The sequence below is a fragment of the Camelus bactrianus genome, chromosome 27 (genome assembly GCF_048773025.1).
Source record: "Camelus bactrianus isolate YW-2024 breed Bactrian camel chromosome 27, ASM4877302v1, whole genome shotgun sequence".
Classification (NCBI taxonomy): domain Eukaryota; kingdom Metazoa; phylum Chordata; class Mammalia; order Artiodactyla; family Camelidae; genus Camelus; species Camelus bactrianus.
In genome coordinates this window covers 28891843-28917162 of record NC_133565.1, presented here as the reverse complement: position 1 = coordinate 28917162, position 25320 = coordinate 28891843, and the positions used below count along the sequence as shown (strand labels likewise).

The 25320-nt window shown below is 49.9% G+C and overlaps 1 protein-coding gene and 1 non-coding gene across 7 annotated transcripts in view; one reads left to right on the top strand and one right to left on the bottom strand.

Annotated features, from left to right (window-relative positions):
• Window positions 1-3006: 3006 nt before the first annotated feature.
• IL16 (interleukin 16) overlaps window positions 3007-25320 on the top strand; it is a 101729-nt gene continuing 79415 nt past the window's right edge. For 3 of the 6 annotated variants that reach the window (XM_074354265.1, XM_074354262.1, XM_074354260.1), the window contains exons 1-2: window positions 9059-9207; window positions 9659-9788. In XM_074354265.1, the coding sequence (XP_074210366.1) occupies window positions 9175-9207; window positions 9659-9788 (163 nt within the window). In that variant the 5' untranslated portion in view covers window positions 9059-9174. Of the gene's footprint in view, window positions 3025-5821; window positions 5963-9058; window positions 9208-9658; window positions 9789-21756; window positions 22086-25320 lie in introns of those variants that run through there. The other 3 variants (XM_074354264.1, XM_074354263.1, XM_074354266.1) reach the window with 3 other exon arrangements.
• On the bottom strand, window positions 14855-14929 carry TRNAV-AAC (transfer RNA valine (anticodon AAC)). The gene has a single exon. It is a non-coding gene; the product is annotated as a tRNA-Val (tRNA).

The window sequence follows — 25320 nt, the reverse complement described above, 5'->3', positions numbered from 1 at the left end:
AAATAGTTTTTGAAACATGACTTTTTAATAACTTCCTAATACTTCATCGTGTTATTTCATTTTAATGGTGTACAATGCTTGGGAAGGGATGATGAGAAAGACAAGTTCATGCATTGCGTGGAAAAGGGTCACTGAGTGCAAGTTTTCTGAAATGCAGTTTAACAACGTGTTTATCTCCTGTGATCCAGCAATTCTATTTCTGGAAACTTATTGTCAGGGAACAATGAGAGATGTAGACAAAAATCGAAGAACCAAGATTTTTGTTGTAGCTTTATAATATCAAAATTGGAAATCATCTCAATGTTCAACAGTAACCAAATAGTTACGTAGATGAGGGTGCCTCTCCAGGCATTGCCTGTTTGCTGATGTGGCTTGTTTAGTGTGGGGGGTTCGCAGCTTGAGACACAGAACATAGATGTGATCTAATAACTGGCAGATTGGGTGCCTCTGTCTTTCACACTGTACCTGCTCATTGCCAGCGGACTGCCTTGGATTAGGGACGGGGCTGGCCAAGATTGGTCTCCTTTTCATTTCTTTGGCAGCTCATGACTTCTGGCTGCAAAGATTCTTCAGATGGTCTCTTGGACATCAAACAACGACAGCCCAACATTTGGTTACATAAAGTGCAAATGAATCATGAACACGTGGATTATATTTCCGTTCAAATACACAGGGATTTCAATTTATGGGAAATGGGCTGTGGGCTGCACAAATTAGCACTAGGTTTGGGAAGTGGGTTGAATCCCTGACCAGATCCTCAGCTTGGTTACGTCCATCTGTCCTTCCCCCCCAGATCCCCTCCTTGACACCCTAGAAATGACAGCTGTTTCGTTCCAGGGGAACGCTTAGTCTTTCCTCCAAGAAAGATGGGAGGCCGACTTAATTTGCCAGAGGTTCCTGGAGTTTATTTCTTTTGTCCCAAAGCCAGCAAAGACTAAACAAAATACAAAATGGACCCTCCCTTCCCCTTGGCTTCTGTGTTGGAACTTTCTTAATTTTTATTTCTTTCTTTAGTTTCTTCTCTGTCTTGAGGTTGCATGCCTCTTCCATTGCTTGTTTCTTAAATGTGGGCATTTCCCAAGGCTTCATCCTGAGCCCCTTGTTCTTATTGTACCTTCTACGTTATTTTAAATCTGGGCCCTTGCCTTTGACTACTTTTTCAACACCGCTGAGGCTCAGATTTCTATCCTGAGGCCAGATCTCTCTCCTGACCCCCAACTCCTGCATCCGTATGCCCACCAGGCAGCTCTGTGCTCTGTAGCCCACTCGCCAACTAACTGCAAGAGTATTATGCTCTAAGAATAAGTGCTTCTAAAAAAATTTAAGTTATGCTCTCAGATAATTTTAAATCAATGGCGAGAAATGGGAAAAAGTTGATTGACCTGTCAATCAATCATTAACATCAGCAGTCCAAAAATGATGAGCAGTCCGTCCAAACCACTCTCACCCTTTTCTTCCTCATTCCAGCCGTTCTCTCTGCCTTCACGATTTTAGTAACTGGAAGGGCTAGTCCTCAGTGGCCAATGCCATTGTTTAATTAGTGCGGGAAGCCTTGAGTGCTGGTACGCCAGGCACGGAGTTAGATAAGGGAGCGTGGAGATGATTAAGACCCAGTGAACTTACAGCCTGGGGGGGGGAAGGGGCATGTAGATGAATGACCATAGGACCCTGGAAAGCGCAGCATTAGAGATATACAGAGGCCCTTCCGCAGCATGAGAAAGGGGCACAGTCACACTGGAGATGGGGGCGTTCAAAGGAAGCTTTTAGAAGGATGAGGCCTGAGCTGAGGATCGAAGGGTGAGTCAGGCAAAGTCGGAGAGGGGACAGCACGTGCAGAAGCGTGGAGGTGAGAAACAGCAAGGGGGTGCAGACAGCTAGCACGGTTTCAGTGCAGTTGGAGTTTGGAGTCTGAGGCAGGTGAGGGCTTGGCTGTGGCTGCAGGGGTGCATGGGGTCATGGAGGTTCTTCCCTCTCTTGCTCATCGGTGTGGATTTCATCAGATAGTTTCTGTGGAATCCAGAGAAGTGCTAAGTAGAAAGTATGAAGGTCTGATTTCTGTGGCTGTGGGAGAGGATGTATTTGAGGACAGCAAGACAGAGGAAGGCAGAGGAGTTAAGAGATGCTAGGGCTACCCTGGCTACATGCAATGGGAGCCTCAGCCCAGGAGCAGCAGAGGGAACAGACAGCTGTCGGTGCATTTGAGAGATGTTTGGAATGTCCACTGGAAGGACTTGAATTGGAAGTAGAGGTAAGGGAAAGGAGTCAGGAAAAGCTGGCAGCTATCTGGCTTGGGCGATAGGAGAGAAAACGCAGGAGGTTTCAGAAGCATTTTCTGCATGTTGGATTGTGGTTCCTGAACCCCTCTTGTTTTGTGTCTCCACACTGTTGTGCTCGCTGCTTCCTTGGCATGGCCGGGCTCAGCATCCTAGCTCACCTGAACTCACCTGATAAGAGTCAGCTCATCAGTCCAGAGCCTCTCTGACCTGCCTCTGCGGGGTCTGTGCCTTCGTCTGTCCTCCCACATCTCCCAGGACCAGGCTTTACCCCCAGACCCACCCCATTGCAATGCAACTGTCTCTTTCCCTTCTGTCACTCTCCATTCGACAGCTCCTGAAGACGGCAGCCCAGTGGCCATTCAGTTGCTGTTTGCTGACTGCTGAATGCCGCTTGAGAAGAAGTGAAAGTTGTTCTTTCTGGTTATAGAAAACTCCATCCCTTAGCGAGGCGAGGACAGCGCAGAGGACAGCCGAGCTTTGATTTTGTGGCAGTTGCTCCAGCGTGGTCTCAGGGAGGACCACAGCATGCTGGTGACCATCTGACGGTGTGACTTGGGGCTGGAGCGACTTCTCGGGGCCTTATCTGCCTATTTATTTGGTGAGGGGGAGGTTTCCCCTGTGCAAGTGACGGCCAGCTCTCTGGAGGCAGGTCCACTGACCACAGGGCGTGGGCTCAGGCCTTTCAGAGACCCGCGGGGGAGGAGAGAGGCTGAGGGAAGCGCTGAGTAGCTGCAGGAGCAGCACGAAGGTAACAAGAGGCCGCAGGGAGGGGAGCTCAGTGGTGGGGCTTTTCTAAGCCTTTCCCCTGCTTCTCATCAGCATAGGATAAGTGTCAGCTGCACATGGGATCCCTGGAAAGGACAAGGGAAGCAGATGATTAAGGCGTTGAGGACAGAGGGGCAGAGGATGAGCCTAGGGCAGTGGAAAGAAGAGGAAAGGAACAACAGCCCCAAAGAAGCTGCGTGCTGTGTCCCCTGCAGGCGGCGCGGGCTCGGAGGCCACCACCCACGTGAGCTCCAAGCCTGCAGGGGGACTGGTGCTGGGGAGGTGCCGGGCTGACGGCCTCCCTGGTGATCCTGCAGGCTCCGTGGCCAGCATAGGGGGCCAGGAAGGCGTGAAGTGGCCTGGGAGGGGTTGGGAGGGCACCCTGGAGGGAGGGAGACGGCCTTTGAGGCCAAGCTTAACACCACCTCCTCCACGAAGTCTAGTCTGTGTTCCCATCACTGGAGTTCCTGTCCTTCCTTGAGCTCACTGCGGACCCTCTGGCCAGTCCAGTCCACCCCCACGCTGTGTCCTCAGCTCCCCGACGTCCTCTCTGTCTGCGCTTTGGACACAGGCCTGGGGTCTGGTCTTTACAGCTTGGCTCGTGGGCTTCCCTTGAAAAGTGATCTCTGGCCTTCAGTGCCGACCCTCTGTACTTGAGGCCGCCTCAGAGATGAGACCTGGCCTCGGGTGGACCCTGGGCCCCTTTCAGGGCGGCATCCTTCCAAGCACATCCAGTTCCCCTGGAGGGAGTAGTCCTTCGTCTCCCTGGCTTAGCACTCTCTGTCAGCCTCCACCTCAGCCTTCCCCCCGCGCTGCTGCCTCCCCCGGCTCTCCCAGCTGGACCACTGAGACACCTCTCCGCTGGAGGACTAACCTGACCTGAGGCAGGACGAGGAAGCTCGCTCACCCCTCCAAATGGTGGGCTGCTCACCTCCCTACCCCTCCAAGGGAGAGGAGATGTGATGCCCCAAAGTCACCACCCGGAGTTTTCATGCCGGTTCTGGTTCCCAAGCCATTCCTGTGCCTTCACTGCTCCCTGGGCCCCGCTTGCTTCCTGCAGCCCTGCCGAAGCACCTTGGAAATCCGTGTTGGTCTGAGCTGACTACCCGATGCCAGGTGTCTTTGTGGGTTTCTTCCCTGTGGCCTGTGCTTGCCTCTCAGTTGTTCTTGGGGCTCATATGTGGTCAGCTTAATATTTGTGGAATTCTGTGTATTGGCCATGGGTCAATAATGATACAGATGTATATGTGTGGGTGTTTATATATGTGTGTGTCTGTAAAGCACACACACACACGCTCTCAGAGCCAAACTCTTGCAGTGAAATAGGAAAAGCCTTCCAGAATAAAGCCTTTATACCACCGGGTCTGCAGAAAGTGTTTTATAATAAATTAAAAATACAAGACGGGTTAAGATATTTGTAGATGTGCTTTCACAAAGATCAAGTGTGTGAAAGACTGACAAAGCTAGTTCCATCCATCTCTGTGATTTGCAGGATGTCTCCCTGTGTGGGGAGCTCCTGTGGACAAAGGAGACTGACCAGGGCATCACAGGGCTTCTCTGCATGGTCTTCATGTGCAGTGGACTGGTCACCAAGGGGCAGTTGAAAGGGACTCTGGTGGCAGAAGAGTGGCGGGAGTGGGTGGCCCTGAGGATGCTCGCATTTCTGTGATCCTCTGTCCTTGAGTGAGTCCTTTTCCCTTCTACGCCTCTGTGTCCCCTTTTGTGTGGTGAGGGGGCTGCTTTAGGACTGCTGTTTTCCAGATATGCTGGGCAGGGCTCTAAGGGGGCTGCCTGAGAGGTAAAGGGGGATGCTGGAGGCCAGGGCAACAGACTTGCCACCTGCCTTCAACCGGAACAACTTCACGCTGATCTATTGTATCTACTGATGTTCCACGTAAGGTGTTTCATAAAAAGGGTCTGGTCCTCCTAAAAGCTCTCGGACTGTCCTTAGCTCATCCCTAAGCCCTCCCACCTCTGACTTTCATGGTTCTATGTGTTGGCTCCCCCACGGCTTGGAGTGGGTACCAAAGATCCCTGCCTTCCCATCTGGGGTCACGTGGGATAGGTCCTTGTCACTGATGCAGTTATCTGTTTAGTTCTTGATTGAGACACTGTCATAGGCAAGTTTCTGACCTTTACATGAGAATACCAGGTGCCTCGCCCCTATCATTTCTTAGTTCTGTGACCCCAGGCAAGCCTCTCAACGCCCCTGAGCCTCCGTCTCCACCTCCATAAAATGAGGAAGCAATGAGGATTAAACAGTGCTGTATGCCATAGGGTAGCTCTTTCTAATCTGTGCAGAGAATGAGTACGGACCATCCTTATTAGAGCCTTAACAGTTAAGCAGGTTCCGTGGTATCCAGCGCGGCCATGGTGACCTGCTGGAATTTCAGCGCCTTTCCCTGGGATTTGGGGTCACCAGGTTAGAGAACCGGTCTGTGCTTTTGCACATCTTTGAATGTTGTAGGAAGTTCAATTTGTCCTTAAAATAAATAATTGAAAATGGTAAAGCATTGTAAATACCATAAATTGGCACAATAGGCTGTTTCTATAACTTTCTGAGAGCAAAAGTGAAATTTCAAGGCAGTAAACGTTTTAAAATGAATAGGCTGGTTGAACAAGAACATTGATTTTTTAGGTGCATTTACCATCCACAGGGACAAGGACATTTGGGTTAATGATTACACATTAGACCAAAAAATAGTTTACTGGCTTTCACGGAGCCACCCTGGGCTCCCTTGGGGTCACTGTCACGCAGGCCGTCACATGTCCCTCCTGTCAGCCTCTCCTTTGTCTGGGAGGTTCCATTCCCACTCCCACCTGTGGGCATGTGTGGGAAACAGTCCTGACCGTATCTGGTGATGGAACAGGCCACTGGCCGTACAGGCCCTGATGGAGAATGAAGAGGCAAAACCTTAGAGGTTTGTGACATTGGAGTGATGCCTGCAAAACAATGACTTAGCTCATTCCTCAGTGTTAAGTGTGAACTGACAATGTCAGCAGGGAGCTGAGATGCCCAGGCAAAGGGGAATGGGAGGACGTGGGCTGTGGGAACTGGACCCTGGGCTGCTGTGGCCTGAGCCTGGGGAATACCACAGACCCATTCTGTAGGAGGGCAGCTGGAGCTGGACTTGGTTTGGGCTGTTCCCTCAGGGAAAGGTGCCCACATCGGAACCCTGTGGGGGCATAGCTTGCAGTTTGGGAGAATGGAGCAGGGATAGGTGTCACAGTCCGTTCTCCAAGCTAGGGGCCACTAAATTAGATGGAATACACCCGGAAGGACAGGCTCTGGGTCCAGTAGGGAGTGGACAGGCTGGTCAACAGAAGCAGGAGGAAGGCTTTGCAGGCCTGGCCAATTCCCTGGAACTCGGGAGCCTTGGGGTGCACTCCAGGTATGGCCCATCCTGCACCAACAGCAGTGAGGATCATCGTGGGCTCACCAGCCAAGTGCTCTGAGCCTCCAGCATCCCGGCTGCCTGCTCAGAACTGCCCCCGGCCTGTCAGCCTCTCCTTTGTTTGGGAGGTTCCATTCCTACTATGTTGGCTGCCAGGGCATCTGGTTCTCTCACCATGAAGGTAACCCTGCTTCCTCCGCATCTAACTGTCCAGAGCTCCCTGGGTCAGCTGGCTCGTTCAGGCATCTTGGGTACCTCTTCAAGGCACAGGGAACTTTCAGCTACACTGTCTCCCACCCCAGCCACCACCCCCTCCACCGTAGGAGACTCAGGGGATTGTCCCAGGATCTTGGTCTAAATATCCCAGGCGGACATTTCCACCCCGAGTAGGCTCAGGACACTCAAATGTGATTCTTTCCTGCCAGCTTTTCAGGCAGAAGGTGGGATGCAGATCTCTGTGCTGTCTTGTCCCCAGTGTGTACTGCCCCTGTGTCTTGGTGCCAACTAGGAAGGGGGAGAGTGAGGGATTCCTTCTCAGGCCCCAGCCTGTGGTCTGTGAACTCCATCCTCCCTCCAGTTGGGCAGACTTCTATCTTCTTTTAAATAAGAAAATAGCTTTGCTTATATCATCGTGTGAACACAACCCAAATCTGTGGGTTGATGGTATAATTTTTGTGCTTTGTATCCTCCAGGCTTTGCTCTTTGTAGTCAAAGCCAAGCTTTTGGCATTGGAGAAACAAACAAAATGAAAGCAAATCCAAAAGTGTTAGTTTCTGATTGCTGCTGTAACAAATTGCCACAAAATTAGTGGCTTAAAACAATACAAAGTAATATCTTACAGTTCTGGAAGTCAAAAGTCCAAAATGGGTCTCGCTGGGCTAAAATCAAAGTGTTGGCAGAGTTAATATTTCTTTCTGGAGACTGGAGAGGAGAATCTTTTCCCTTGCTTTTCCTAGATTCTGGAGGCCACCTGCATCCTTGGCTTATGACCCCCTTCTTTGTCATCAAAGACAGCAGTGTGGCTTCTTCAATTCTCTTTCTGACTCTGACCTCCTCCTCTACCTCCCTCTCCTACTTTTAAAGACCCTTGTGATTCCATTGGGCCCACCTGGATAATCCCTTTATTTTAAAGTCAGCTGATTAGCAACCTTAATTCCCTTGCTGTGTAATACAACATGTTCACAGCTTCCTGAGAACAGCACGTGGGCATCTTTAGAGGGGCTGTTATTCTGCCTACCAATCAAACAGTAATAATTCATTTGTCAAAGGCTTAATTCATATGATCACAAGCTATGGCTTTCAAAATTACAGCCTTTGCTGTTGATTGAACAAAGTCTACTTTGTTCCAACGCCAATGACTTGACTTAAATTTTTTTAAATTTAAAAATGTTTCTGTCATCCTTTAGGTGATATGAATTGAAAGCTATTGCTTTTCTCTGACTTGTGGGGAGAACATAACGGATATTGGAAAGCCCAGTGGATGTTGGGAAGCTCATGAAGGGGAAAAAAAAAACCCAGTTTGACTTCTCCAGATTTAATCTTGTTTTCATGTATATGGATCATACTACACACTCTGTGTTTATAACCTGATTTAATTCACTTAGCAATGTAATGCGGACATCTTTCTATGACAATAAAGCTTACTTTATTACGTCATTTTAATTTCTGCAAAGTATTCCCTATTTATCTAGCCGTCTTTGCATGGTTGCCGCCGCTGGGTACCACGAGAATGCAAGGCCAGTTTCTGGCCCTCATAGTGCTGCATGCATTGTATAGCTGTAGCATCCTGCAGGCTCATGGCCCGGGCAGATAACTGGTTATCCAGAGCAAGGCAGAGCAGGCGGCAGAGTGGTGCCAGCTCTGGATCCCAGCCCTCATCCTGGGATAAGGATGATTCTCAGGGAGCTGTTCTGACTCCAGGTGCTGATAGCAGAGGTTTTTCTGGCAACCTGCAACGCAGCCTTGGGAAATGATTATTGAAGGGATGTGTGGGGGGAAAGCTGGGGGGTTTACAGTGATCACAGTGACCTGGAGGTGGTTTGACCAAGTGATGGTGGCTCTTTAAGACTACAGATGTGGGAATGACATCGGTCAAAGGGCCAGAGGCAGCTATGGCCCTTCAGAAGATCTGGGCCACCTGGCAGGTGACAGGTAACCTAGGAACTGGACCAGGGTCTGTTTTGCTTGCTTCCCTGGTGAGTTTTTCTCTCTCTCAAACAGAGCAGGCTTTCCCTTCCGTCCGCTCTCTACATTGCTGTGTCCCGAAAACCATCACATTCTTCCCCAGTTTTCAGCTCTGACTCTTTGCCCACTTATTGTATATTCTTTTGGTCTTTTTGGTGGGGGAATCCAAGGATTTATTTAACCCAGCAATCAAATTGGCCATTTAAAATAATAGTACATCTTGTCCAAGTCTAAAAATAAACCCCCTGGTATGGGAAGGCTAGCAAGGGGAAGTTGGGTAGAGTAGGCTGGAGACATTTTATATCCCAGTTCCCCGGGGCGAGCGCCCACTTTTCTTTCATCCCTCCTTGTCCTGACATGGGCGGGAGTCAGAGCGCCTTCTGTTTGTCTTGATTAAAGTCAGTCTCCGCCTTCCCCCGAGCCCAACTGCCCTTCTGGGGACACAGGCTGCATTCACCACGCGTCACTCTGCCCCAGCCCTTTGCAGATTTTATGAAAGGCGTTTTCACTTGGATTAAACAGGCGCTGTGTTTGTGTGTGGTGTGTGAGGGAGAATGAATCACTTCAACTTTGGGCAAGGATTTGAGGTGTTGTGTTTGTCCCTTGCAATTACATAAACACACCAGAACTCGTTAAAAAAAGAAAGATTTAGGATGGGGGGTGGGACGCAGAGCCCAGGACTTGGGATGACCTAACACTTCAGCACAGTTTCCATACATTAGACCTCAGAAAGCATTGTGTTCTGCCCTCTCACGGAGTCGCACAGACTCCGAGTCCAAAGGAAAGTTTGAGGTTTTACATTTCTGTTTGTGGTACAGGAAAAGGCTTATGATCTGAGGGCTTGATTCAGTGAAATAACATTGCCTTATACACATTTGCTTCACAAGGAGGGCAGGAGTTGGAAGCGACCGTTTTGAGACGTTAAAGATTTGCTGGCAGAGGGGAAGGGATTTTTTTTTTCCCTCCCTCCCTGCCGAGGAAACGCAGTTCTAACGAGGAGTTACTTTGTAATTTTAACTCATATTCAAATACTTCCAGCCCTCGAAGCTGCCGGAGATCTCCCACGACTTCTTGATCTGGACTCCGAGGGACTGTTCAGGGCTCTCCCTCATCCTCAAAGCCCCCGGCATGAGTTTACAGAAGAGAATCTTCCCTCAAAGGGAGAATGGTAAGTGGAGCTGCTTCTCGGGGATTCTTGGGGAGGTGAGGATGGAGGGTTGGACTTCTGTTGACACTTGCCTGGCGTCGGGGAAGCATAGGGAGGGTAGTTTTGGTTATGCTGTGGGGTGTGTGTGTGTGTATAAGAGTGTGTGTGAGTGTGTGTGTGCGTGCATGCACGTGTGTGGTGCAGCAGGACACAACCCCTGTCTGTCTGCATTGTCCTTGCAGAGGCTGGCTGAGAGCTCACTAGGCTGCTTGGCAGAGGGTGAGGGGTGGGCGTATTGCGGGACCCCCCAAGGGGGTGAGAGTGAGCCGGGTTTCTACCTGCCCTCTCTTCCTCACTCAGGGGCGAGGGCATCCGTGTCTAAATGCTGAAGCTGTCAAGAGTCCCCACTGGCTGGGCTCCCTAGAGCGGGATGCAGAACAGAAGGGGGAGCTGCTCAGCTTCTGAGGGGACCGGAGAACAGGTCTCTGGAGCAGGCGGCTGCTCTGTGTCTCACAGATCTGAGCACTGGGAGGGGCTCCAGGTACACTGGCCCGACTCCCTGCCAGCCTGCAGGTACTGCCCGGTGGGTCAGATCCTTCCTTACGGCCACCTCCTTCTTTTGCTCCGGAAACATAAACAAACAGGCATCAGGAAAAGGAATTTTAACCCCTCAGTCCAGCTTTTAAAGTCAACACTGGCAAAGCTTCAGCTCTGTCGTAACTTTGGCATAACAGAGTAAACACGTGGTTTTCTTTAAAGAGGAGAGCAAGGCAAGTCAAAGGCGTATTCTGACTTTCCCAGCTTCAGGGAGACATGGCAGATAAGGCTAGAACCCTGGACCCATTTGGTTAGGCTCTATTCAGGCATCTCTGAGTTCTGAAGAAAGGCAGGGGAGCATAGGGACCAAGAACCAGGGCTGAGGGGTCTGGTTACCGGGACGGAACCTTGGCTCTGAGATGAACAGGCTCGTTGGTTTGGGAAAAGGTATTTAAGCTCGCGACGGCTCAGTTTCCTCCTCTGCGAAGCGGGATCATAAATGCCTACCACACAGGACCACGGGTGCAATAAGCGAGGTGGAGCTGGCGAAGTGGCCTGAGCAGCATATGTGTGATACGAGAACGTTTCAACACCCGTGAGTGGCTGCTCCCGAGTGTGACACAGGGACCCTCGCAGAGCGCCCCACCCCTGGGGTTGTTAGAAGAGGTGCTCCAGGGCCCCAGGTGGCCGTGGCCTCCCCGCCTTAGAGAAAACGGGCCAGGCACTCAGAATGTCCCTCCTCAGAGGTGAATTACAGGGTGCATTTCCCAGCAGTGGGGGATCTTCCAGGACTGGGCTGGACCTGGTATTTAGTAGGTGCTTGGTGTTTGGTGAAACCATTTTATTCATTTTTATTTACATGGGGTCTTGCCGTGGTAACAGACTGTGAGATAAGAGATTTGTGTGTGGAAGGTCACTGGAGAGTGTTCCTGGGGACGACACCTGTGAGGGCTCACCCCGCACAGGGCCGTGAGGCTGGGCCATGAGGCTGCTACAACACAGACCTCAGCCAGTGCTGCTGACCCCGTGGGGCTCTGTACCTGGCAGTGACCCGTCACTGCGTGTGGGCTGCCCTGGGGCCGGGGGCACAACCCTGGGAGAGGCAGCTCCCTCCAGCCGAGGGTGATTGCTGGAGAGAGGCTCTGCTGTGAGCTGTCCCAGGCAGTCTGTGTGTCAGCTCAGGGGATGAGTGCCTCGGTCCCGGGGTTGGGAGCTTGTCTGAGTGACCACCCGTGACATCACTCAAGCACGCTGATCAAGTCCCTTCTTTTCTCTGAGTTCAGCAACTGCAAGATTGAGGATTAAATGCATGGACACCAGTCCAGTTAAGTTCTTACACAGCAGTGTGACCTTGGATAAGCCCCTTCACATATCATTGCCCCTGGTTTTTGTGTATGTGTGTGTGTTTCAATACCTTTATTTTATAATAAGACCAAAAATGGATCAGTCAGATATATAAAATATTTAGTTTATGAAGGCACTTTTTTCTAAGCTAATCCTTTGACAACCTTGAGCTGGAACCAAGTTGAAAAAAATTTTTTTTCTTGAATTCTAGTTGATTTGCAATGTTGTGTTAGTTTCTGGTGTACAGCATAGTGATTCAGTTATATATACATATATATATATTTTTTGGTATATATATATTTTTGTTGAAGTATAGTCAGTTTACAATGTGTCAGTTTCTGGTGTGCAGTATAATGCTTCAGTCATAGATGAACATACTTATATTCATTTTCATATTCTTTTTCACTGTAAGTTACTGCAAGATATTTAATATTATATTCTTTTCCATTATAGGTTATTACAAGATATTGAATACAGTTCTCTATACAGTAGGACCTTGTTGCTGTCTATTTTATATGTAGTAGTATGTTAATACTATCTTTTTATTATAGTATTATGTTAATCCCAAACTCATAATTCATCTTTCCCCTCCCTTCTCCTTTGGTAACCATAAGCTTGCTTTCTATGTCTGTGAGTCTGTTTTCTGTTTTATAAATAAGTTCATTTGCATGTTTTTTAGGTTACACATATAAGTGATATCTGATATTTGTCATTTTCTGTCCAATTTAACTTGCTTAGTATGATAATCTCTAGTTCCATCCACGTTGCTGCAAATGGCATGATTCCATTCTTTTTTATGGCTGAGTAGTATTCCATTGTACATATACACCACATCTTCTTTATCCAATCATCTGTAGATGGACATTTAGGTTGCTTCCACGTCTTGTCTATTGTAAATAGTGCTGCAATGAATATTGGGATGCAGATATCTTGTTGAATTGGAGTTTTCTCCAGATATATGCCCAGCAGTGGGATTGCTGGATCATATGGTAGTTTTATTTTTAGTTTTAAAGGACTCTCCATACTGTTTTCCATAATGGCTGCACCAAATTACATCCCCACCAATAGTGTAGGATGGTTCTCTTTTCTCCACATCCTCTCCAGCATTTATCATTTATGGACTTTTGAATGATGGCCATCCTGACTGGTGTGAGGTAATACCTCATTGTGGTTTTAATTTGCATTCATTGTCCCTGTTACAAGGTGGATGGAAGGGTGTTGAAGCAGAGATGGTTTCTAAGGACCCTTACAGCTCTGCTATTCCACAGCTGCAGATTCTGAGTATGGGACAAGGTGGTTGGTTGTGTCCCTGACAACACGGTCTCCTCCACTGGTGCCTCAATTCCTTCTTACAGAAAGTGGAATCAAGATACCATGTGAGTCCCCATGGCCAGCTGTCATCAGGGCAAGGCTGTGCCTGTTAGACGGGGAGGAGGGCGGGGAGAGGTTTAAGGAGAATTCTGCTGTATTCCTTTTCCATCCTCACCCTGACTTTTCTCCCCAAAACAAAGTAAAACCACAGTGAACACTACCATACATCTTTAATAGTTAAGAGCTATATGATGTTGCCTGGGACAAAGATAGATGGTAGCTGGATTTATTTTATTGCCTTCCCCACCCCACCACCCATTTTCTATTTCTTTTTCAATCTACAAAGAATGAAGTCACGTTCTTAAACACTTGGAATTCATTTTCAACCCATGATTTATATAGAGCATGCTGGGCTTCAGGCACTGTGCTGGACTCCGGGGATCTGACGGGAGACTTGAGGCAAACAATGACACACACATAAATATAATGACAAAGAGGGGTAGGTGCCATGAGAGGCTCTAACCAGGGAACCGACCTAGTCTGGTGCATCAGGGTGGGCTTCCCTGAGGAGACGCTGTTTGAACTGTGTGCAGGGTGCGGGAGCTTGGTGGGGTGCAGAGGTGGAGAAGCAAGCTCTAGGTAAAGGGAACAGCATGCTGCAGAACAGGGATGAGGAAAGAGGACAGTGTCAAATCTTCCGAGCTTAACTTAAGCACTGTGAGCTTTGTAAGCATACTTCCATCCAGCCTGTTTTTCTTGCAGCATTAAAAAAAAAAAAAAACTCATCATGGTGACTTGTTGGCTCAGGGAAAAAGAAATTTTGCTGGTGGTTCAAGGCCTCAGGAGCCTTTCTCTCCATGTGTCAGCCAGTCATCTCTGTTCTCCACATCTGGTGGCTGGCCCCCACCGGTGCCCCCTGGAAACCTCTCTGTAATTACTAAGCACCTCCCTTCACCTGGGTGCTTGTCAGCACCAGGCGCTGATTTAGTGTCCTGCTGGGCCAGACTCGTTGGATCTCCCTGCCACAAGCCTTTGAGGCACATACCCCGTTGTCTTTATTTTGTAGGTGAACAAAAAGGAGGCATGGGGAGCTTATCCAAATGGGGAGGGGCAGGACTGAGACTGGAACCCAGGCAGGTTTGTTTCATCCCAAAGCCCGTGTTGTTACCACATGGCTGAGAAATAACAAGTGATCCCTGTCTACACACAGACCGATTCGTGTGCTGGTGTTTCCATTCGGTGTTAGGCTTCTCAGTCCCTGCCGAGTTATCAGAACCATCACCATCATGGCCTCAGAAAACCACATCAGTGACACAGTGGATTTCACCATCCCCCGAAGTAGTGACTCCTTAGCTTGCTTTCATTTGTAGCTTTTCTAGAATATTATTATGAAAACTGTTCAAACATACAGAAAAGTGGAAAGAATTGTAGTCGACAAGCATATACCCGCTATATAAATTCTGCAAGTACCCTTTTACTCAGTTTACCTTGTCGCACGACCATCCATCCCTGCACCCCCTCTCCATCCCTGCATCTCTTATGTTTTGAATACATTTCCAAGTAAGTTTCACGCATCACCACACTTCACCTCTAAACACTTTAGCATGTGTTTGATTAAACCAAGTTCAGTATTTGATTGCTATTATTCTTTTAGGTAAAATTTACATACAGTGAAATGTATGTATCTTATATGTGCCATTCAGTTAATTTTGAAAAACGCATACAATTATGTAAAGTTAATTTTGAAAAACCGCATACAATTATGTAAGACAAACTCTTAGCATGATAAGGAACATTACCCTCACTCCAGAAAGCTCTACCATGCCCCTTCTCTTTCAGTTGTTTGTTTTGTTTTAGGTGGGAGGTAATTAGGTTTGTTTGTTTATTTATTTAAATGGAGGTACTGGGGATTGAACCCAGGACCTTGTGTATGTTAAGCACACACTCTACCACTGAGCTATACCCTCTCCTGCTAGTCTCCGTTTTTACTAATAATACATAATGTGTGACTAGATTTAAAGGCCTGGTTTAATAAAGTACAGTACCTGCTTTGTCCTACCTTGGCCATGGGGGCAGAACCCTCGGTCGTAAAGGCCCCCGCGTCTGCGGGGCAGACCTCACAAGGGGTTCAAGTGCAGAGTTCGGGCTGAGGCTTTGGGAGAAGCGAGTGGCACCAAGCAGAAGGTTTTTCGGGGCTGTGAGGAAGCAGATACAGACTGGTGCAGGGTGGAGGGGTACGGGATTAAGAGCTGGAGCTCCGGGGTCTGACCGTGGAGTTAGGAACAGACCAGGACAGAGGAGCTGGAGCAGGGGCCCTGTCATAGGAGCTGGACCCTTGGGTGGTGGGGAGAACGCCTAGGGCCTCCCGTGGGGCCCCCGTGGGGCCCCCGTGGATCCTGAGTCAGGGTGATGGGTACCAAATAGTTTTCACCGGGGCCGCCTTCTGCTTCCTGCTGTGGTCCAGACTGGTCCAGGAATTGAAGCCAGTGCCTGCATCTGTCACTGGGGAGATGAACACAGGAGCAGCCAAAATGGGTTGCATGCAGTGTCGGATGGATATATTTTGAGCATCTGAATCGCTGTGATGGTATGAGACAGAAATGGAGAGGGTCCAAACGCAGGGACCCCTGGCTCCTGCACGCTGCCGGTGTTCCCCGATGCCAGTGGCATCTGGGGCACGGAGGGTGGAGTGCTGTTGAGAGAAGGCAGAGCAAGCTGCTGTCGGCTGAATTACTACCACGTGTCAGGCAGTGACTGCGTTCTTATTTAAGTCTCATAATAACGTATTTCACAAATGAAAAATCTGAAGCTCAGCAGCGGGAGTGGCTTATCCCAGGTCACACAGCCAGTCAGCAGCAGCCTGGTAAGAGCTCAGGCCTCTGGACTCCTGGACCAGTGCTCTTCCCAGGCGTACCCTGCCTGTGGCTGGAGCGTGCATGTACATACCCGGGTGTGCAGGGCAGTTAGTTATAGCCGTCTGTCTCTGTATTGTATCTGTGTCTATGCATCTGACCACAGAGATCCCTGTCTCCCTCCTTCTTCCTGCATTTTTTGCTTGTTACTTTTCCTCTTCTCATCCCTTCTTCCTAACAGCTATTTAATGTCCATGTTGTGCCGGGGACTGTACAGGACTACAGATAGAGAGGGGCTGGGGGAGGCACAGTCCCTGACATCCAGGATCTCATAGTTACTGGCTAAGGCACAGATGAGAGAGCGCCGAGAGCATAGAAGGGCAGCTCCTAATTAAATCAGTGATTTAGGAGGGAGGTGTCAGGGAAGACTTCCTGGAGGAGGTGATGTTGAGCCAAACCCAGAACAACACATGAGAGTTGGCCAGGAAGCAGGGGCTCTGTGAGTTAGAAAGGACATCGTGTGCGTGCGCTGAGGTGCGGAGGTGGGAGAAGGCACAAAGCATCTGGAGGAACTTCAAGCCTGGGGGAGACAAGCCTGCGACCTTGGGCAGGGATTTAAAATTTTTACTTATTGAGTCAGTCATGTCATGACAATAACAAATTAAGAAAAGAAAGTAGGGATTTCTTCATCTTGAAAAATGTTGCTTTCTGATGCAAGGCAGGAAGCGGCGTTCCTCAGATAACTGTGTGGGCAGAAGGGGTGCCGGTGGCGGGGACCGGCCACCTCCCCGGCCAAGCACGCTCCACCTCAGCTTGTCCCTCATCCAGTCTGAAAACCCACCAGCAGGGGTCCGGCCCTCTTGCTGGGGGAGCTCTAGCATCCCCGGCATCCCCATAAGAGCCAGACGAGACGAGGGACTGTCTCTACACCCTTGTGAAAGGCAAGACCCCAAACTGAACACACAGTTCCTGCCAAAATCTTGCTGAGTGGAAACATTCACCCCCTCCTTCTCTTCCTGGATGTGTCATTCATTAATACCTGGCCTTTTCTTGTGGCCTGGTGGGGGTGGGGGCAGGCCCTGCAAGCCATCTCAATCTTGGCCTTGAAAAAGCACCATCCAAGGCAGACCATCCCCTCCGGCTGTGGTGTTTAACCCTTTCTCAACCCGCGCATGTGACTGGGCTGACTGGGATGGGTAGGGAGGTCCAGATTGCTCAACTCGGCATAGTTTATTTATTCAGTGTTTATTTCCAGGACCAGGATTGCCTGGACGTTGTTGTCGGATAAACCTCGGGTTCAGATGCTGGCCCCGTGCTTTCTACCACCTCGTGCATCCTCCTTCTCCCTTCCTCGTCCGGAGAACAGGGATGAACAATGGCCCCAACCCTATCTCCTTAATGCGGAGATAGACGCTGTGTGGACAGTCTTAGCACAGTGTCCGGCCCACAGCAAGCGCTGCACAGATGACAGTCAAGGTTCTGTATCTCCAGGTATTTTCCTTCGTCCTATAGCTACAAGTTAAATTAAGCGACTGTATTCTTTTTTAGCGGGGAGCAGTTATGAAGGTCCTGGGGACTAAACCCAGGACCTCGTGCATGCTAAGCATGTGCTCCACCACTGAGCTACACCCTCCCCACTAAACCCTCCCCCCTCTGCTTGTCCACTCCGAAGGGTGATGGATGCTCTCGGAAATAAACTCTCATCCCTTGGAGAGAACATTCTCACTCTTTCCTCATCTGTGGCCTTGAGACACTAGGAGAGAGGGCGTGAATACGTTTGTTTTTTTAAGTTCCATCTAAATCTGAGTCTAATCACGTAAATTAGATTAAGAAGATGTATGCAAGAGTTCTTTGTAAACTCTAAAGTACAAACAAATGTAGAAGCTCATTACATGGCATTAGTCATTTATTTATTCATTCAGTTTTGGGTTGATTCAGTCAGTAAATGTTTACCGAGCCCTTCTGGGCTGGGCATGTCCTAGGGCCTGCGGTGAGCAAAGCTGATGAGTCGCTGTTTGGGTGCTTGCTTTCTAGGTGGGACACAGAAGTGATACTCAAGGACTAACAAGACACCTTCAGATGGTGATGGTTCTGTGAAGAGAGTAGAAAAGGGGCATGTAGTAGGGAGGACCCGGGGCTGGTATAGATTGGGTGGACAGGAAAGGCCACATTTAGGATATCAGGGCAGGAAGGAGCCCCCCACATGAAGATCTGGAAGTGGAAACTTCCCGGAAGAGGAAACGGCTTGGACAAAAGCCTTAGGGTGACATGGGCTTGGCTTGTTCAGAAAAGGGAAGACAAGCAGGGGCAAGATGTTAGTCTTTTGAGACATGGTAAGGAATTTGGATTTTATTTTGAAAAAGCAATGCAGAGTCTTGGGGGAGGGGTACTGGGTGGGGCCCAGGGTATTTTTAGGCCAATGACCCACTCTTCTGTGTGATACTGTCATGGTGGGTACATGTTATTATGCATTTGTCAAAGCCCATGGAATATACAACCCGAAGAGCGAACCCTAGTGTTGGCTATGGAATTTAGTTAATAATCCTGTCCCAGTGTTGATGTATCAGTTGTAAGAAGGTACTGCACTAAGGCAAGATGTTCATAACAGAAGCAGCTGTGCATGGAACTCATGGGAACTCTGTGTACTTTCTGCACAATTTTTCTGTAAAATTAAAACTTCTCTAAAAAATAAAGCCTTTTTTTAAGTTAAAAATGTTTTAAAAAGCAATGCATACAACAGAATACTACTTAGCCGTAAAAAAGAATAAAATAATGCCATTTGCAGCAACAGGGATGGACCTAGAGATCGTCATTCTGAGTGAAGTAAGCCAGAAGGAGAAAGAAAAATACCATATGAGATCACTCATATGTAGAATCTAAAAATAAAAAAAAACTCATCTACAAGACAGAAACAGACTCGCAGGCGTAGTAAACAGTCTTACGGTTACCAGGGAAAGGGGGTGGGAAGGGCTAAATTTGGGAGTTTGAGATTTACAAATGTTGGCCACTATATATATAAATAGATTTTTAAAAAAAGTTTCCTCTACATAGCACAGGAAACTATGTTTAATATCTTATAATAACCTTTAATGAAAAAAAATGAAAATGAATACATGTAGACATATGCATGACTGGGACACTGTGCCGTACACCAGAAATGGACACATTGTACTTGACTGTACTGCAATACAAAATAAATACATTAATTTTTAAAAAAAAGCAATGCAAAGGCCTAGGAGGGGTTTATATAGGTGGGTGCCATGATCCATTTGATATTTTCCCAAAACTGACCTGGTTATTGTGTGGAAGTGGGTTATGGCGCCCCGAGGAGGAGCACGATGCCCGGTTAGAAGGGGAGTGTGGTTATCAGCGAGGAGGCGATGGTGGTCGAGTTAGGACGGTGGCAGTGAAGATGGAGACAAGAGGTTGGATTTGTCACGTCTTCTGGGGGTAGGGCTGGTGGGAATTGGCTGATAAATTGGCTGTGATGTGAGAAGAGAGGAGGGGAGAGAGCAGGAGAGAGTCAAGAGAAACAGAGAGAAGGACAGATCAAGACTAATAAAGGCCGACACGGAGGGCTTGTTCTGGCAGGCCTTTCCTAGGAGCTCTCCCAGTGTCACCACATTTAGTCTGCAGGAGCCCTGGGAGGCAGGTCCTGGTGCAGTAACCATCCTATGGGAGGGCAAGCCAATCTGCAGAGAGGTGCCTCTTCCCGCCCGTGATGTCCCATCTGGCCAGGGACAGGCCTGAGCCATGAATCCAGGAATTCTGGTTTCAGAACCCATGTTCTTACCTCCTTGATATGGTTTTGGGTTTTTTTTGTTGTTTTTTTTTTTTGCCTTGTGCAAATGAGTGGGCAATGGTGACAACTACCAAAATATGGAAGCCGGGGAGGAAGAGAGTTCACTGGGGGAAATCAAGAGTACTGGGTGATGGTGTGAAGTCTGAACTACCTGTTAGACCATCAGAGGAGATGTTAAGCAGGTGGGGGGAAGAAAGGGTTTAGAACTCAGAGGAAGGTCCAAGGCTGGGGACATGCCCCTCTGCAGTGGGAGTTTTTAATTCCATCTGGCAGGTGAGTAAACCAAAGCCAAGATGTGAGCACGATCGCATAGCAGTCCTTGGCCGAGCTTGGCATGCAGGTCGGGGGCCCCAGTTCTAACTGCCGCAGGGCTCTGCCAGCTGCATCTGCCCTCCTTTCCTTAGGCGGGAAACGTGCTGGGCTGTGGAGCAGATGAGGGCGCAGAGGGAAGACGCCCTCCTGTTTCTGGACGAGGTCCTGGCGGGCACTGATGGGATACAGTCTGCACCTCGAGGGAATCCACCCTGTGTCAGTAAAGATCAGGCAGGACTCAATGTACCTTCTGGGAGTGAGCCAGCATGTATGATCTGAAAATGGAGGGGCGGGAGCTGGGTTCAGGCCCAGGTGGCGAGGGCTCCGGCCTGGTGTAGGAGGGAGGCTGCAGGATCTGGGAAGAGGAAGGCTGGCCTCTTCACGCCTGAGCTACCAAACTGCCCCCCCCCAGCCTTTCTGCCAGTGAAACAGCCTTGGGGGCTGATCCCTGGGCCCGAGCCCCAGCTGCAGTGGGCCCAGGGAATTGAAGGAGGCTGTGGGGTGAGGGCGGCAGGTGGCCCTGATGGAAGCCCATGCTCCCTGCACTTTAGAAGTTACTCCACTGCCCTCCAGGCTCAGCTGTGCAATGTGGAACTGTCCCCCACACCCGCTGACAAAGGCAGCTTTGTCCCCAGAGTGCCTCCCTGTGACTGTGGGCCTGGGTCTCACAGCCGTAGCTAGATCTCCGCAGGCTTGCGTGGAATTCCAGGGGCTTCCTACGAGTTGCACCTACACCCTGATTAAAGCGCCCAGCAAGCCCCGAAACATCTGAGGGTAAGCATCTGAAAACAAGTCCATTTTTTCAGAAGAGAGGGCCACACACAAGCCCCAGCCTGGCTCACACAAACGGCTCACAGAGGCTGTGCTTAGGAGAGATGTGTGGGATGTTCTTGAAGGGCAGATGGGTTAAATGTCACCCTTACATTAGGCTCTCCAAGGGGACCTGCGGGGGAAAAGCACGCTGGTCACACGATGAAAATCCTGATGGGACAAACAGAAGTGCCTTGTCCCTTCATGCCATGGGTCTCAGCATGCTCTACGGAAGTCAAGTCCTCGGTTCTCGAACTTGAGATGGCACCAGAGTCAGCTGGAGGCCTTGCAGAAGCAGAGTGCCAGGCCCCACCCCCAGAGCTTCGGATTCTGGAGGACTAGTTGCAGCCTGAAAATTTGCATTTCTAGTAAAATCTTCTCTGTGCTCGAACGTGTTACGTAACTTACTGCCCCCTCCCTTCTTTTCCCCTGGAGGCGTCCTTCTTGATGCCCACTGCTGGCCTGAGGGCCAGACTGGCTCCTGAGGGCCAGTTTCTTATTTTAAGGACAGCCTGGCCCAGAGAGGCGACGCGATGCTGTGAAGAGAGCCTGGCCTTACGGCGTCAGGTGGGTCTTGACTGGACTCCAGGCTCTATAACTTGCTAGCCAGGCGACCTCTGGGAAGCGGCTGGACTTCGCTAAGCCAGGGATGGGCTCCAACCCAGGGTCACCAGGCCTGGCCCGTAGGAGGCACTCAATGAGCTTTTGTGCAGCGGCTTTTCCACCTGTAAAATGATTATGATAATATTTACTAGATTGAGGGCAAGATTGTGTGAGCTGACGTTTGTGCCAGACCCTGTGGAGGCTTGAGTGATGTCCTTTACCTTTCTGTCCACCCGCCCGGCCACTTCCGGGTTGTCCAAAGAAGGCGGGGGCTGACTGGGGCTGCAGTGAGCAGCCTCGCTGGGTGCTGGGGTCCTGGGCGGGGCTGGCCTCCTGCGTGTCCTCTGCCAGCCCAGCAGATGGTGGACTTTGTTCTGAGGCTGAGCTTCCCAGTGCTGGCAGCACAGCCCTTTTGGATCAAGCCTCTTCACGTGGAGAAGTCAGATGGCTCGGGTCGGGAGTCTCCGAGCGAACCCGTGCCAGGCTGGACACAGTTGCCCTGAGTCACCTGTCCAGAGCAGGTGGTGAAAGCAGTGTCTGACTCACAGCATCCCAGCCATCGGAGCCTGGGATCCGATTCGGAGACCAGCTTCTGTGTGAGAAAGGAGCATCCATTCCTCATTCTTTGCCGGCTCTGACCCAGGCCCGGGCTCTGGCTTTCCTGGGGTAAACGGTGCCTTGGTCTCTGCTGGGCAGCTGGAGAGTGAAGCCAAGGAGGTGGCAGCCCCAGGGGCCGTGAGCAGAGAGGTAGGTGGGTCCAGGGGAGTGAAGGTCCCTTGGGAAGTGGCTCTGATCAGTTAACGGGGGCAGGAGGCTGGCCTCCGTGACCTGTGTGGGGAGGGCTTGGTTGCTGGCGTTCAGTTTCCTGTTTGGAAGCTGTGCTGAGGTTGGGCAGGAGCAGGCGCCGGTTGCTTAGGTGGGAACTGGGTGGCCCTGTGCTACCGAGTGAGGGGGGAAAGGCTGCTTGGGGAGAGGACTGTCACTTTCCTCACACCACAGCCCCAGGAACTTCTGGTTCTGGAATTTCCACCTTATCAGCCAAGGCCTCATCCCTGGGACTGGGGATGTGGAAGGAGGCAGAAGGAAGGATGGAGAGGAGGGAGCGGAGGCACTGGGGAGGCCTCCCCGCTGCCTGCCAGGCTCCTCCTCTCCAAGGCGGGCACGGCGCGTGGGCACCGTGGGAAGAGGGTTCCCTCTGCCTGTCAGTCATTCCACTTGTTTAGATGAGGGTCCACTTGCTTTACACTAATTCCGCGTGGTTTCAGGCCCATGGTCAGTGTTCTTTTGGTTGATGAATGTGCCTGTTCCGTTGTCAGAGGACTCAGAAACCCAGCAGATTCCTGTGCCCTGTGGACACAGGGAAGCTGCCACTTCCTTCTGTTGCCAAGTGAAATGCTCCCGTTTCAGGCCAGGCCCCTCGAAGGGGGCGCCTCTGTCCCAGGAGCCCAGCACCGAGCCTTCCCCACGCGGCCCAGGCTGCTGCTCTGCGGCCTCTTGCCCTTTCTCCAGGCTGCTGGGAAGGACAGGAGGGCTCCACTCCGTTCCTCTCCTCCGTTCTCTTTTCTGTCCTGCAGTTACGTGGTAGCCGACATTTATGACCACCGGAGGGGGCACCTGCTGTATTCCAGACATGCCGGAGGCATGAGCTTTCAGGGTGGGCCAGTCGCCTTCTCAAAGCCCCTGCTGCTCACTTACTCAGCCCCACTAATGCTGATTAGCCATACTTAATATCTCAGCCATTTCCCGTGCGCTCTTCCTGCCCCAGGCTCTGTGCTAAAATCTTCGCTGCGTCATCTCATCTGAGCCTTACAACCCAGAGTTAGGTAGTGTACCCCCCAAACTGAGAGATGAGGTGACTGGCCCAGGGTCACTCAGCTAGAAAGTGGCACTGAACCCCAGCCCGCCTGCCTCCCAAATCCACACTCGTAACTGCTCCGCTAAGTGCCTCCACAAATACTTCTGTTCCCTAAACCCAAAGACAGTCATATATCCACAGGGCGAAAAAGAAATCTGAGTTGGATTATGATTACCTACAGCAGGTGTTGTCTAATTCTTTTGATCCATGGAAACCTTTTTAGAATTGAAATCTTACATAAAAATTCATATGTACACAGTTAGAAGGAGAATTTTTCAGGCTGAAGGCAGGCCAGGAGTTTGGGAACTGCCCTCTTGCCAAGATCCCCCCCTCCTTTTTCTGCACCCCAGCCGGCGCCCCACCGACCCCGGTATTTGGAGGTGGAAGGAGGAGGGTGCAATTTGAAATGAAATCCACTTTCCAGCAGGACAGGGTCTTCCTTCCTTAGCCACAACTGCTCATCTACCCGGATGGGCAGTTTGGGCCCTTTCCCCTCTGTTCACACCCCCTGGCTCCAGTGTCACCAAGAGATCTGCTCTGATCTGAATACAGAAGAGTCTTTTAAAACTTTGAGTGTATTTAAAAAAAAATTATTATATATATATTTTTATTGAAGTATAGTCAGTTTACAATATTGTGTCCATTTCTGGTGTACAGCATAATGCTTCAGTCATACATGAACATATATATATTTATTTTCATATTCTTTTTCACCATAAGTTACTACAAGATGTTGAATATAGTTCTCTGTGGTATACAGTGTGAAATTATTGTTTATCTATTTTATATTTATTAGCTAGTATATGCAAGTCTCGAACTCCCAGTTTATCTCTTCCCACCCCTTCCTGCCTCCCCCCTACCGGTAACCATAACCTTGTTTTCTACGTCTGTGAGTCTGTTTCTGTTCTGTAAATAAACTGTGCCTTTGCATGTTGTTCTGTCTACTGGAAAGGCTTGTTCCAGAACATTCTGTCTTCCCTTCTCCACGGGGAAGGCCCTCATTCGGCTTTCAAGCTGTAGCTCGTGGGCCGATTCCTTGGGGAAACCATACATAAGGTCACTTCGGACTGTGGCACTTGATTCAAATCTTTATCATCAAACTCCGCACGCTAGGAATAGTATCCATTTAGACATCTATCTTCTCTGACAGGCCGTAAGGGACTATGTCTTTCTCCTTTACATCATTGTTGCCTGGCACACAACGAATCTCGGAAAATAGTTGTCCCAAAATAAATGCACAGTATCAATGTAACAGCCATCCTAGCTCTAACGATAGAACCTTATATTTGCTTTGTCCATTTGGGCTGGCAAACCATTTTCATGTATGAGATATTTTTGATAGTAAGACACAAATCAGTGTGACTCGCAATATAATGCATATAGGCAGAGAGAAAAATACCCAGTGAGGCAAAAATAAACAAAGAGTTTGGAGTTTGGTTAGGAAGGCAACCTGAAATTAGGAGTTTACTTCAAGTTCTTCTTTTGGATGGCAGCTTAAATCAGGATGGATCTGTGGGTGCTGTTAGCTAGGCGAGCTATGGCAGAAACATTGAGGGGTCTGCACAGCAGGATGCAGAGCAGACGGAGTGCTGAGGACGGCTCGTGGAGGAGCAGGATGCCCGGGTGGAAGGGCAGAGCCCACTGGGAGCGGCTCTGCTTGCCACACTTGAAGATACTGGGGGAGAGGGTGTGCATGGGTGGGGAGCAGCTCGGGAGGCTGGCAGTGCCTCTGTGCAGTGACCCAGAGGCTGGGGACCACCCAGACCGGGGGTCTCTGCTGGTCTTACTTCTGGCTGAGATTTGGCCGCACAACTGGGCCAGAAATGCTCTGCAGGCAGACAGCCACGGCAGTGAGGACATGGCTACCCTGCCTGGCCAGGGGAGGTGGCACCCGCCAGTGTGCTGTCTAAATGATCCAGATGTTCTCTGCACTCCTGGGACAGCTGGCTCTGGTGAGCCCTCCCTGCTACCCACGCAGCTCTCAGCTGGCAAAGGAAAGCTAGGTCAGCCTGAGCCCTTGCCTCAGTCTTCCATCCGCATAGGAAAGATTTGAGCAGGGAATTTCAGGATCCGTCCCACCCATCAAACCTGGATAAGCACAGGTCTCTGAGTCAGGATGAGCAAATG